Source organism: Aquarana catesbeiana, linkage group LG02 (genome assembly GCF_042186555.1).
Source record: "Aquarana catesbeiana isolate 2022-GZ linkage group LG02, ASM4218655v1, whole genome shotgun sequence".
In the NCBI taxonomy this organism is placed as follows: Eukaryota; Metazoa; Chordata; class Amphibia; order Anura; family Ranidae; genus Aquarana; species Aquarana catesbeiana.
Window position 1 is genome coordinate 696,221,689 of NC_133325.1, and position 14,899 is coordinate 696,236,587.

At 40.9% G+C, this 14,899-nt stretch overlaps 1 protein-coding gene across 3 annotated transcripts in view; it reads left to right on the forward strand.

Annotated features, from left to right (window-relative positions):
- Window positions 1–14,590, forward strand: part of GOSR1 (golgi SNAP receptor complex member 1) — a 184,225-nt gene extending 169,635 nt beyond the window's left edge. For all 3 annotated transcript variants that reach the window (XM_073616856.1, XM_073616857.1, XM_073616858.1), the window contains 2 exons: window positions 32–114; window positions 13,764–14,590. In XM_073616856.1, coding sequence (XP_073472957.1) covers window positions 32–114; window positions 13,764–13,888 — 208 coding nt within the window. In that variant the 3' untranslated portion in view covers window positions 13,889–14,590. The remainder of the gene's footprint in view (window positions 1–31; window positions 115–13,763) is intronic.
- The last annotated feature ends 309 nt before the right edge of the window (window positions 14,591–14,899 follow it).

Below are 14,899 nucleotides of genomic sequence, written 5' to 3' on the forward strand. Positions count from 1 at the left end.
AAATATTAAAGTGCTTCTTGTGTTTTCACAGCATTGCAATGGCAACAAAAGAAAACATGACATCACAGAGGGGAATTTTGAAATCCATACAGAGCCGAATGAATACCTTGGCCAGTATCCTTACATAATAAGTTTGCGGTCAATTATTATACTGTATATATCAATATTTTAAGAGTGTTTTGTTTTGTTTTTTTGAACAACATGAGGTAAGTACAGTGAAAAGTCTCATTACTCAATTACGCATGCTATCAAACTGATCGCAGACCTGAAAGAAAAATTAACCTGGAGTGTGAAATCTGGAACTCTCCTCTCCTCAAAATAAACCTTTAGTATTACTGGGGGTTCCGATCTATTGGACTGTACATATGGCCTTAACAGTAACCGATATTTTATACCGCCTTGGCAAATTGTGTTTCTTTGTGTGCAAGCTTCTAGCAAGCCCCACAGTATGAAGGAGCAATAATTAACCCCTTCCTGCCGGGCGTACACGGATGTGCGGCTTTCGGGGGTTATACCGGGATGATACCCGCAGCTGCAGGCATCATCCCGATACCGTTTTGTAGAGCGGGCGATCGGCTTTCCAGGGATAGCAACCAATGCGGCTAAAAGCCGCTCGGCTGTTATCCCGGAGGAGCAGGAGGGGACGTCCCACGGGATCTTCGATCCGCCTCTTCCCAGCGGCTAGGGACAGACTGGCACAAAGCCGGAAACAGCTTCATCTCAGTCTCCTGATTGTAAACACGAAAGCAACGTCACTTCCTGTTTACTCGGCTGCCTGTGGCGCGCTGACAGTATTCAGAATCGCCAAAAACGGCGATCTGAATACTTTGAAGTGCAAAGGCTGGATTGGGGGTCTTTTAGACCCCGGATCCCTCCATAAAATTACCTGTCACCACCTATTACTGTCTGTGACAGTAATATGTTATTATGATGTTTACATTCCTTGTGACAGCAATAAAAGTGATCAATTTTTTTTTTTTTTTTAAAAACACAATTTAATAATATAAAAATAAATAAGAAAAAAAAATTTTTTTTTAAAGCGCCCCAGTCCCCGCAAGCTCGCACAGCAAAGAAAATGCATACAGAAGTCGCGCCTGCATATGTAAACGGTGTTCAAATCACACGTGAGGTATCGCCACGATCGTCAGAGCGAGAGCAATAATTCTAGCACTAGACCTCCTCTGTAACTCTAACCTGGTAACCGTAAAAAAAATGTAAAGCATCGCCTATGGAGATTCTTAGGTACCATAGTTTGTCGCCATTCCGCGGGTGCGTGCAATTATAAAGAGTGACATGTTTGATATCTATTTAATCGGCGTAACATCATCTTTCACATTATACAAAAAAATTGGGCTAACTTTACTGTTTCGTTTTTTTTTAAATTTCATGAAAGTGTCCCTTTTCCCAAAAAGTTGCGTTTAAAACACCGCTGCACAAATACCGTGTGACATAAAATATTGCAACAATTGCTATTTTATTCTCTAGATTCTCTGCTAAAAAATATATATATAATGTTTGGGGGTTCTAAGTAATTTTCTAGCAAAAAATATGGATTTTAACTTGTAAACACCAAATGTCAGAAATAGGCTTAGTCGTGAAAGGGTTAAATTGTATGTAAACCGTTACCTTGGAATCACATAACCTCTGTTCTCAGCAGTACAGAAAGGTTAGGGAGGAGAAACTGCAGCACACTGGTCTTGCCAGTGACAGGCTGTGCAGGGGGGGGGGGGAACAGAAGCCTGATCATTAGAGGAGAGCACACCGAGTTCCCAGCACAGATAGAGAACTGACCACTCTGCCCTCTTGCTTAGTGTAGTCAGCTTTTAATAGGAAAGCAGAGGGACTGTCAGGAACAGGGATTTCACACAAAATAAAGCAATACAAAGAGAAGAGGAGCCTTTTTTCATACAAGTACATGGTAAAGCAGGCACATATCAGAAATATGAAATGTTGGGTTTACATATTCTTTAACCTGTAGCTACTCATGAACAGTGAATTGAAGTATCAGGTCAAATACACAAGCATAAAAACACAAAAAGCATTGCTTCCCTTATGTATGGTCTAATGCTTACTGGGGATGCATTTAAAACTCTATAATCTCTTAAAAAATATACTGTGAGAATGTATGCACTGTGTATTTTTTTTATTAGATTTGAATATAAACAAATAACATAAATGTTGTAGCAATCCATAAAAGCCACAATAAACTGTAAAGAAAATAAAGAAAAACTCCTCAGACTCTGGCTTTTTTGATTTAAATGCATTAAATGGTGGTTAAAATATAGCAGACTTAGAAATTGTCAACACAGAATGGATAAGTAATAGTACAGTCTCCCCTTTCTAACCATCATCAGGCTTTGTTGTAAGCAGTGACAGACCATGGGACCAAATTTGTGGCAAAACTCTGGGGATGGCCCCTATTAGTTCATTACAATTTTTTATTCAGTGTGGGGAGAGGATTGCTTCCAGCTAAGAAGAATTTTTTTTGGCATAAAATATAATACTTTTTTAATTAAACATATTTAAAGTTCCTCTATCAACCCCAGAAAACATGCCTTTGAGTATTGGAGATTAGGTAGGTTTAATGTAGTTGTCCATTGTCCAAAATGGTTGTGGGGGTAGGACCATAGTGCATAAAAAAAAAATCTACTTCTTGACCATAGGCTCAGATGCAGAGTTTGGGAGTGCCTAATCCAGACATTTGCAGAGTGGTGTAGTTTGATGGTATATCTTGAGTTGTATCACTAAGGCCACCCATCTACGGTTCGAATCATGGCCAATTCAGTAGGAACCGGTCAAGATTCGAACCATGTATGGGCAGGTTGAATGTCCCAAGTTGATCGATCAACTTGGGTACAACCAGCCTGCCGGATTTTGCATTTTGCATTTGATTATCGCTAGCGACCAGTATAGCCGCTAGCAATAATCACTGGCATCCCCCGCCAGAGAATACAATAGCTCGATGGGAATTCCCCTGTCAAACATCCCATGGTTGCAGGAAAGAAATTTGCTCAGTGTATGGGCTGCTTAAGTCTTTTTAAAGTCTTCCCAATCCTCCGCCATCAGTTGTGGTCTCAAGTTATACCACTCATGTTGAATTGGAGGATTTTGATTTGTTCTGGTGGAAAGTAATGCTGCATAGAACTAAGTTAGGGCCCTTTCACGCGGACGTGTCCGTGTACGGGCTCCGCTTTGCTCAGCGGGGGATCGCTCCATCAATCCCCACTGAGCAGGCAGATGACAGGTCTGTCTCTGCACACTGTGCAGGGACCGACCTGTCAGAGCGCCGCTCTCCTCTATGGGGGATCGGATGAAGATGGACCGTAGAGTCCGTTTTCATCTGATACGCAGACGGATGGAAAAGTAGGGTTTTCCTTCGTCATCAGAAATGGAGCATAACGGAGACTGATGTCAGCGGATGTTCATTTGCTGACATCCGCTATCCCACAGGGATACATGTATGTCCATTTTTCATCTGAAAACGGATGGATGAAAAACGGACATATGGTCCATCCGTGTGAAAAGGGGCCTTATCAGTTTGGCGTTATCCATTAATAGTAGGAATTTTTCTAGATGGGTTTGTGTGAGTATCATGTAACAGCTTTATATTGCATAGTGGCTGCATGAGGAAGCTGGTGACAATCTAGAAATGTATCTAATGGCATGGCCTGGAAACTTAATGCCCGGTACACACTACAGTTTTATTTCGTGCAACCCCACAGGTTGCTAGAGAGAAAACTGACAGCTCCAGTCTGGAGCCGCTGTTACTAACCATGCAAGGTTAGTCCAACGATCTCCCCCGCTGAGCTGTTGTGTTCTGATAGGGGGTCGGCTGCTGGTTTTCTAGCATGCATGGCCGGCTTCTGTCAGACAGACCAACTTACACACGGGCAGAATGTTGGCCGCTATTTTTTGTACCAGCAAATGTCTCCCGACATTCTGCCCATGTGTACGGGGCTTTAGTGTTCAGTCTGAATAGTTCATGAATGAATTCAACTCACAGAGAGGACCAAAACCCTGCTCTAGGCACTGACAGGCACTCTAGTTATTAGATACCCCAAATCATGTTATTAACCACTTCCAGGCCAGGCCAATTCTGACATTCCTCTCCTACATGTATTACCCACTTGCTGACCAGCTCCTGTACATATATGGCTGTAGCTTGGCTCTCCTGCGCAAATCACCGTATATCTCGAGGGCTGCTTTAAAAGCCATAGCAGGCCGGGGGACCCGATGCGCGAGGCCGGTGCGTGCGATCTCTACCGGCCACCTGCAATTGCGGGCATGAGAGCCAGAACAGGGATTTGCGTGTGTAAACACGCAAATCCTCGTTTTGACAGGGGAGTAGAGACAGATCTGCTGTTTGCAGTAATTGCAAACAGCGATATGTCTCCTCCCCCAGTCAGTCCCATCCCCCCACAATTAGAAACACTAACTAGGGAACATTTAACCCCTTGATCGCCCTCTAGTGTTAACCCCTTCCCTGCCAGTGACATTTACAACGCCATTTTCATATGCGCGCAGGACCGACGCATGCATTCATTGTGAACAGGCGGATGGGGGCACTTAAAAAAAAAAAAATTATTGTTATTTAGTTACCTTTTTTTTTTTTTTTTTTTTACACTTTCTTTTTTTGATCGACTTATTTAAGCATCTCTTGTGATAACCAGCAGTGACAGGTCCACTTTACTTAGACATCTGGGGTCTATTAGACCTCAGATGTCTCCTCTGCCCTTGAAAGCTTCGGATCAGTTCAGTCCGAAGCTTTCCTAGGTTGGCAATGGCTGGTAAACAACAGACAGAAACCAGAAGTGACAAAATCCTTGTCGCTTCAGGTTTCTGACATCACACAGTGGGAGGAACGACATCCGTTCCTTCCACTGTGTCTCAGGAAGAGGATGCCACCGAACGAATCTTTACTGGGCTCTCTGATTGCACGGAAGTGCCCAGTAAAGGCATCGGCGGGAGGGAGGTTGCACCCCTTTCTGTTGCCTGTAAAAATAATCCAGCGGCTCTTTAGCTGCTCGGAATACTATTGCCAGCTGGAAACATTGTTACCTTGGCCATTGCTTCGTGTGATGACCCAGATATCACTTTTCCTATAAAGCGACGTCCTGGTATGTCACTGGACATGAAGCTGTTAAGGAAGGCTGCCCAATCGCTCCCACAGATTTTTTTTTTTGTATGTATATAATTTGCTTCTTCTGTAGCTTTAGCAGTATTATCTCTTGTTGGACTGACCCAACCATGCATGGGTATTAATTCTGCGGCCAGGGAATAAAACTGAGTGTTTGGGAATAGCAGGCCAGCCATCATAGAGGGAAGTTGGAGAGTTTTAAGAGAGATCCCTTTGATGGAGTTGGCTAGGAAATACAAAAGTGTAGAGGGGAAATGCTTGTTTACCAGGTTCGCCCTTTCCATAAGATCTAATGGTAAAATCTTCCATTGCTTAGTTTTGATGTGCTTGCTTTTAGGTCGTCACTGAGCCGTTACTAATCCCAAATGAAAAACTTAATAGTATGTTCTTGTACCAAAATGGTTCATGTTATAAGACTAAAAGCAAACCTTGATTATGGATTGCAGCCATCTCTTGTTTTCTTCCCTTTCCCTTAACATTAAGGCCCGTTATGGCATCCCTGTCCTACCTTTCAAGCATGCATAGCTTACAGCTGAGATTTAGGTATGGCTTTTTTGCTTAGTTACATTGGTCCAGCTTGGACAATGTACAGTAAGTGCATGTGCCATACCTGACCGTGTGTTAGATGAAAATCACTGCAGTAAGCACCACTCTTAATAGTGGTCGCCACTAGATATAGATTCCTGTGCATGAACGACTGCCCTGCTTCATAGTGAACACTGGGGAACACTCACTCGACACAGGTCCCATTCACAAAAAGCCTTGCATGTTTCTCAAAGCATGCAAAGTGTTCTCTGATTTGACAAGTTGGAGATTGTGATGTCACGTCAGCTTTAAAGTGGATGTTTAGTTATCATAACACCTACCTTTTAACCCTTTCTCTGCCAGAGCCGTTTTGCACACATTTAAACTCCTATGTTATTCATATAGTACAGAACAAAGGCAGAGTATTCATACACCACAGGGGCCTCCCCTATAACCCTACCCTACTGCGTGAGTTTTCAGTTTTGTGCTAGTGTCTGAAGGTGATGGACCTATTTGTATTCTATGTGCAGAATCAGAAAGCTTGGCCAGCTGAAGCTGTCTGCAAAAGGTGTCTCACGTGTATGCCTTTCCAATGAGGACCTCTATTTTGTGAGGCACTTGACCAATTCATCAAAGAGGTCACAGGTGGGAAGGTTTTTTTTTCCACAGCCGAAGACCCTAAAACCCCCTTCCTCAAAACCCCCCAGCTCCTCTAAATACAGAGTACCTGTCTCTCCAACTAGGCTTCACTGTGAAAACCTAAGTTCAGCCCTTCCTTTCAGAGCAAGGTTTGGCCTACAGATGCCACAAGACTTCCCCAAAGCTGTCTTTACAATGAAAGGGTGCCCTCACTCCTTTCTAGGCCACAGATGTCCCAAACCTGTGGTTTAAAAGTGGAACAAAATAGAGTTCAAAATTCTACCAAAAACTGCAGTTTGACAGATTTTCAAAATGCTCTGAACCACCTCTTGTCTCAGATAGCCATTGTGCTGGTACTGACACAAAAGTTTCTACTCAAACCTGTTCATGGTACCAAAGCCCAATGGGTGTATTCATCCTATTTTGGACTTAAAATCCCTCAACAAATTCCTTCATATTCAAACATTTTGCGTGGTATCTGCAAGGTCAGTAATTGCCTCTGCAACACAAAGGGAATACATAACATCCATGGACATCCAAGATGCCTATCTGCATGTTCTCATTTACCCACCTCGTCAGTGCTTTCTGTGCTTCAGAATGGCAGACAACTACTTCCAGGTGGATCTCATATTAAGGCCCCCCTTGCAGCACCCTGTGCTGCCTTGGAGCCTCATCTTGGTTCTCTCTACCCTGCAGAAACCACCCTTTAAACCTGTCTGGAATATCTCCCTGGAGGATCTCTCATGCAGAGTTGCCTTTTGACCGCTGTCTTATTTGCTAAATGTGTTTTTGAGCTGGGGGGGCATTTTCTGTAAAGTTTCTTTCCTCATATTTAACAATGATAAAGTTGTCTTACCCCAAATGCCATCTTTTCTCCCAAAGGTGGTTTCTGCATTACACCTCAATGAGTCTAAGCATCCAAAGGAAAAATCTCTACAATGCTTGTATGCAGTCAGAGCCATTAAAGTATACCTTAATAAATCTGTACATTGTGTGGAGTCATACTCCCTGCGAAATATATTACGTGTTAGACCTATTACAATTAAAAGATATGAGTACGACAGGTGATACTCCTGATAGCATATCATCGGAACAGTCTACAATAATCTAAGGTAGCTGATAATTGTTCCCATAACATGCTTTATGAGAATTCCGAAATTTGTACATGTCATATACGAGTACCTGTATGCTACCTGTATTTGTTTCTTTATGCAAAATAAAAACCTTTCTGATTAAAAAAAAAAAAAAAAGTATACCTTAATGCTACTTCTCAGATCAGGTGGACATTTTCCCTGTTTGTCCTGTCCTTGAGACCTTGCAAGGGATACCCTGCTTCAAAGTCCACCATCGCATAATAGACAAATAGTCTGATCACAGGAGCTTACATTCTAAAAGAAATCTCCTTCTGCGCTTTTACGCTATTATTTCACCAAATCGGTGTGAGTTTATTGGGCATTCTAGCACCAAGTCTCTGTAGCCCAGTTATGTAAGGCTGCTACCTGGTCTTCTGTTCATACTGTTTTGACATTTTACCAGGTGGATGTACAATCTTCTGCTGATGCAGTTTTTGGCTGTTCTCATAGCAGCTCTTTGAGGTTGAACATCTGACTCTTGTTGTTTGGGCCTGTTTGCACAATTCCGTGTACACTCTTATTTATTGCTTCAGGGTGTCCCATAGAGTATGAATGCTCAGCCTGTGTTCTGTACTGTACGATAAAGAGAAGAGGAACTTTGACTTGGCTGTAATTCCATATCTTGGAGTACAGTACAGAACACTAAAATTAGTGCTCTCACTCCGGCATGCTCTGCATTCTGTGGCACAGCGCATTCAGCGTATATACTCCAGTGCCTGAGATCCATGTGTATACGTTCTTGGAGGTGGGGCAGACTCAAGACTTTGGGGTGGTTTACACCCCCCCCCCCCCCAACTATAAATTTATATCACATAAAGGATCATAAGTCCCCTATTTGATTTACTACTTTTGTGAGAGGTTCTCTTTGAAACGTCAGGGGACACCTGCCCTCTATTGAAGCTAATGTATCAGGGGGTATTGTATTTATCGATTAGATGCAACAAAAAGCGTTTAGTGCTATAAATAGGAGAAGATCATTGTTTGGGTTTACATACTTTGGGGTCTATGTATGAAAAGTTTGCTGAATGACAGCGACACATCTGCACAGCACAAGTGAAACTAGCCATATTCTGTGTTCTATAACTATCTCATGTGATCATAAGCGCCATTTAGTGCCCAAAATGTATTTATTTTTTCCTGATATATTTAAAAAGAAATATGCATTATGGCCATTAGGTGGCACTTATAGTCATACAACATGCAGTTATATAACAGACTATGGCAAGCTTCGTTCAAGTTGGGCGAATGTGTGTCACATTCGTTTAGCAAGATTTTTATACATAGACCCCTTTAAGTAAAAAAACATGGCTACAGAGTGTGGCCCGCTGTGGTCTATGTACTCCAGTTGGAACTGTAAGTTTCAGCACCTGACGTTCGGGCTGAGTGTAATAATGTAAGTGGGGAATGAAATCAAGAGTATTACATAATCCATCAGTGGCTGCACATTGCACACACTTCATTCGTGTTTATTTCTTTTTATAGTGCAAATGGACAAAAAAGGTTTTGGCTGGAATTCAGCTTTAAGAAACCTGTTCTGGTTTTTAATAACCTGATGTACCATCTTTATTATATAACTGGGTGTTTGTTGCTTTATTAAATTTTTTTCTTTTGCCACATTAATGCAAAATTTAGAAGAAACCTTACTGTACTGTAAAATAATTGGTTTGCCTTTTTATATATGAAAGAATTTGCCTTGCTCCTCTTTCAGTTCTCTAGCCATTTGATATTTAGTTTATAAACACGCAGGGGTCGCTTTATGATCTCTTGTATGATGTCTTTGAAACTCTTCTTGTTAACAAGTTTTTCTCCTGGAGATATTTCCCTTTATTTTTGCCTACGTATCATTAACCACTTCAATACCGGGCCAATTCTGACACTTTGCTCCTACATGTAAAAATCATCATTTTTTTGCTAGAAAATTACATAGAACCCCCAAACATTATATATGTTTTTTTAGCAAAGACCCTAGAGAATACAATGGCGGTTGTTGCAACTTTTTATCTCACACAGTATTTGCGCAGGAATTTTTCGAACGCGTTTTTTTGGGGAAAAAAACAGTTTTGTGTTTAAAAAAAAAAAAACAGTAAAGTTAGCCCAATGTTTTTGCATTTTGTGAAAGATGAAGTTACGCCGAGTAAATAGATACCTAACATGTCACGCTTCAAAATTGCACATGCTCGTGGAATGGCGCCAATGTTCGGTACTTAAAAATCCCCATAGGCGACGCTTGAAATTTTTTTACTGGTTACGTGTTTTGAGTTACAGAGGAGGTCTAGGGCCAAAATTATTGCTCTCGCTCCAACGTTCGCGGCGATACCTCACATGTATGGTTTGAACACCGTTTTCATATGTGGGCGGGACTTACGTATGCGTTCGCTTCTGCATGCGAGCACACGGGGACAGCGGTGCTTTAAAAAATTTTTTTTTTTTTTTATTGTTAATTATATTTTTTCTTTTTATTTTGACACTTTTTTGAAAAAAAAAAATTGATCACTTTTATTCCTATTACAAGGAATGTAAACATCCCTTGTAATAGCAATATGACATGTCAGGTGCTCTTAATAGTGAGATATGGGGTCAATAAGACCCCATATCTCACCACTAGGCTGGGAAACCTGAAATAAAAAAATAAATAAAACGATCGCCGCTTCCCAGCCGAAGCGGCGCCGTTTTTTTGAATAGAGAGGCCGGGCGTGACGTCATAACATCACGTCCGGCCTCCGACGATCATAGAGACTCCGGGGACCATCTGGTCCGCCGGAAATCTCTATGATCTACATCCGGCGCCGGCGGATCCACTCTCCGCCTCACCGATCGTAACGGTGAGTAGGAGCAAGCACCGGAGGGCGGCGGGAGGGGGGGGAACGTCCCCTTTCGCCTCCCATAGGAACGATCAAGCGGCGGAACGGCCGCTATGATCGTTCCTATGGTGTAGAGATTCGCCGGCTGAAACCGGCAATATCTGAATGATGTCTGTAACTACAGGCATCATTCAGATATACCCGCCCAAAGCCCAGGACGTCATATGACGTCCGTGGGCTGGAAGTGGTTCAAAACTGCCGAGACTCTTAACGGTAAAGGACCATCTGTGGTGATCTGATTTCTTAACCTGCTGAAAAATGTCTCACTTTCTCTGGCTAACATTATAATATTACATGTGTTATAAAAGATAAGTTTAAATAATATATATATATATATATATATATATATATATATATACTTTGCTATTTTCCTTCTATTATGCTATCCATTTTCCTTTCCTCTTGTGTTCACGAATGGTAAGATTATGCAGACAGATCAATGGAGAGGTGTCATAGGTTTAATTACACAGTAATGACTGTAGAGCCAGGAAAAGTGCTTAATATTTCAGGAGCTGCATTGTTGGCTCCATTCTTCCCTCTCATTTTTCCTTGCCACTGGGAGTATGCTGCAACCACATTAGTGTATATGTTCTTTGAGAAGGCATGCTGGCATAGTACAGAATAAGGACGACACAAGTGAAGTTGCTGGAAGAATGTGTGTGTGTATTGAGTTGCGAGAGAGTCTGAGAACCCTTTGTGTTTTTATTTTTTTGGCTTCTTTTAATACATAGCTCATACATTGTGATCTTTATGTTATAATAAAGACAGCCTTCAGCTTTTATCAATGGATAAAAGCAGCTTGCTTTCAGTTGCATGCTGCTTAAATTTGAGGTCAGTTTTAGATGCTTCAGGGATTAAAGTAGAATTCCAGCTTAAATTTCATCTTAAAGCAGTGTTCCGCCCAAAAAAAAAAATTAAAAGCCAGCAGCTACACATACTGCAGCTGCTGACTTTTAACAATAGGACACTTACCTGTCCTGGAGTCCAGCGATGTCGGCACCGCAGCTGATGTTCCCTTCAGCTGTCGGATGCTGCCGCCACCATTGCGGGTAAGGGTACCCGGCAGTGTAGCCTTACGGCTTCACCCTGGGAACCCTACTGCGCATTCGCAAGGCCCCGCTCCTATTGGCAACAGGGAGAGGAGGAGGAGGAAGCCCCATGATGATGTCACTGGCCGCGGCCCGGACTCCCGGAAGTGGGAACAGGATACCTGTCAAAGAAGTACAAGTCAGGGTTAGGTTATAAAAAAAGAAAAAAATATCCAAATCTTTGATCCCTAGGAGAATCATCAAATCTATCATAACCAAATGGAAAGAACATGGCACAACAGCAAACCTGCAAAGAGATGGCTGCACATCAAAACTCAGAGCGGGCAAGGAGGGCATTAATCAGAGAGGCAGCACAGAGACCTAAGGTAACGTTGTAGGAGCTGCAGAGTTCCACAGCTGAGAGTGGAGTATCTGTACATAGCATGGCAATAAGCCGTATGCTCCATAGAGTTGGGCTTTATGGCAGAGTGGCCAGAAGAAAGCCATTACTTTCAGCAAAAAACAAAATGGCACATTTTGAGTTTGCGAAAAGGCATGTGTCAGACTCCCAAAATGTATGGAGGAAGGCGTTCTGGTCTGATGAGACTAAAATTGAACTTTTTGGTCGTCAAAGAAAATGCTATGTCTGGCGCAAACCCAACACATCACATCACCCAAAGAACACCATCCCCACAGTGAAATATGGTGGTGGCAGCATCATGCTGTGGGGATGTTTTTCAGCAGTCAGGACTGGGAAACTGGTCAGAGTTGAGGGAAAGACACAGAACAAAGTCCACAGATGGCAAAAAATATCCAGCAGAGTACATCATTCAGAGTCCCATGTTCCTAGGTCTGTGCCTTCATACACAAACAAGCCTAAACTAACTATAGACTGAACATCATGTTATATTCACTAGACATTGAATGGCTGAGCAATTTGATTAGCCGTTTCAATTTAGGACTTTGATTTGCTTTAGTCTTTCAGACAGACAACAACCCCCAGCCGTGAACAGCTGCAGTCATAAACCGCCCCAATTTGCTCTCCCGCATATCAACATCAACAAGTCCCCTTAGATAAGTGTAATTAGATTAGATTAACAGATACTACCTGAACACCCTTTGAAATGTTCAAATAGACTTGCATAAGATTAACACATTAAAGGGTCTTCAGCTGTCCCTTTGCTATGTTAAAATTCAGTTGGCTCTGACAAATCAACCATTGTCAATTGAATTCTGGCCTGGTCAATATTGACTGTATGTGTACATACATATAATAATATAATGTCCCACATAAATCGGTGAACATATTACAACATATACAGCAATTTACACAGTAATCAATGCAATTTTATAGCATTGATCGCTGTATAAATGTGAATGGTCCCAAAAATGTGTCCGATGTGTCCGCCATAATGTCGCAGTCATGAAAAAAAAATCGCAGATACCCGCCATTACTGGTAAAAAAAATTAAAAATTTTTTTAAATGCCATAAATCTATCCCGTATTTTGTAGACGCTATAACTTTTGCGCAAACCAATCAATATACGCTTATTGCGATTTTTTTTACCAAACATATGTAGAAGAATACGTATCGGCCTAAACTGAGGAAAAAATTTGTTTTTTAAAAAAAAAAAATGGGATATTTATTATAGCAAAAAGTATAAAATATTGTGTTTTTTTCAAAATTGTCCCTCTTCTTTTGTTTATAGCGCAAAAAATAAAAACCGCAGAGGTGATCAAATACCACCAAAATAAAGCTCTATTTGTGGGGAAAAAAGGACGTCAATTTTGTTTGGGTACAACGTCGCACGACCGCGCAATTGTCGTTTAAAGTGCGACAGCGCTGAAAACTAAAAATTGGTCTGGGAAGGAAGGGGGTGAAAATGCCCTGTGTTGAACCGGGTTAAATAGTTATATACCCTCATCAGGATAAGGGTTATGTTTTCTCCAAATATTTGTTCAAGTGATGAGTTTTGTCCTCAGAACATTTTGCTGTGGAACAACTAGGTGGCACTTCTTTTTATATTATAATTATGGTTATTTTTTCACTAAGGCAGTTGAGTTAACCCCCGTTTCTTTGAAATATAAGACTGGAATGTCATACTCCAGTAATCCAATTTTAACAACATAACATTATATTTATCCTAGCATTTTATATACTTTTCCATTTCTGATCTAAATTTTTTTACCATTGTTCAATAAAGATGTGGCAATGTAGAATCTTGTGTATGTTTTATTCAATTAGATTTGATCATTATGGCTGGATCCTAGAAGGCCATTCATGCAGAAAGTCAAATGCAAAATTTGTTAAAGCTCCAGAAATATTCTCTCACTAACCTACGTTTATACATATAACTATAAATGTTTCTTTAGATTCCATCTTTTCTGTGCTACACTCATCTTCATATGTTCAGTTACTTCCCTTAATTAATTTACATAGATCGATTTCCTGCAGTCAACAGCCTCATCCAGAGGATTAACCTGAGAAAGCGCCGGGACTCACTCATTCTGGGCTCCATAATTGGCATTTGCACTATCTTGTTGTTACTCTATGCTTTCCATTGATGACTGACAACAGACTCTGCCACAAACCTGAGTGAGCAGCTACAGCAGAATGAAGAGACCAGTGAAAAAGTGCATTTCTGCACACACCACCTGTACATAAGGGAACATGGGGTATTAAAGGAATAATTTACATTTTATATTGGCAATCTTAAGTGCTGGCAGCATCAACATGCTAGCCAGTAGCTGTACATACTTGTATTGGTCTAACCATTATGTATATCCATACTGTATCTGATGAATACCAATGGCTCATTGATGTCTGTAATTTCAAGCTTGAAAAAAACACTTTTAGGTAATGCTAAACCTAAGATTCATACCTTTTTTTTATGTGACAGTTGCAAAAAAATGAAACCTAGAAACTAAAAGCATCAGAGATCTATCTGAGACCCAATATCTTTTTAATGCTCACAAAGTAATGGTTTATTAATTAATTTATGGAGTTACTACATATAGCAACGAAGGACAATAAAATGTCTTGTTTAGGCGACTGCTTGGTTGGATGACAAGGCCATATTGAGCATTGGGTATATCAAAGTGATCCGTTATTTAAACAACAGCAATTTTTTGTCTAAGTCATGTCTCACTGAATTGATCTACTGCAGTTTCATTACCGGACACAACTGTCGTCACTATGTGTAGGGGCCAGACATACTTTTCTGTCATGCTATGAAGACCTTTAAATATAAATTTCTGAATACAAAATTGTGGCTTGGATTACTCTTTTAGGTTTAGCTCTAATTTTAATTACAGGAGATCATTTTTACTGTATAGTTAGAATTTATGCCTGGCAGACGTTTACATAAATTATACCGTGAATATGATAACAGATATTTTGGTTTATAATAATTATTTTCACATAGATTTAGCACTTTTGAAATGAAAATAAGGCATTGACCTACTGTATGGTCTGGTTTGTGATGCGGTTGATATATTTAATACAGTATTTTGAATTTGGAGATCAGTGAAACAAAAACTGTTTGCAGATTTAGCACAAATGTATCTGCAAATATG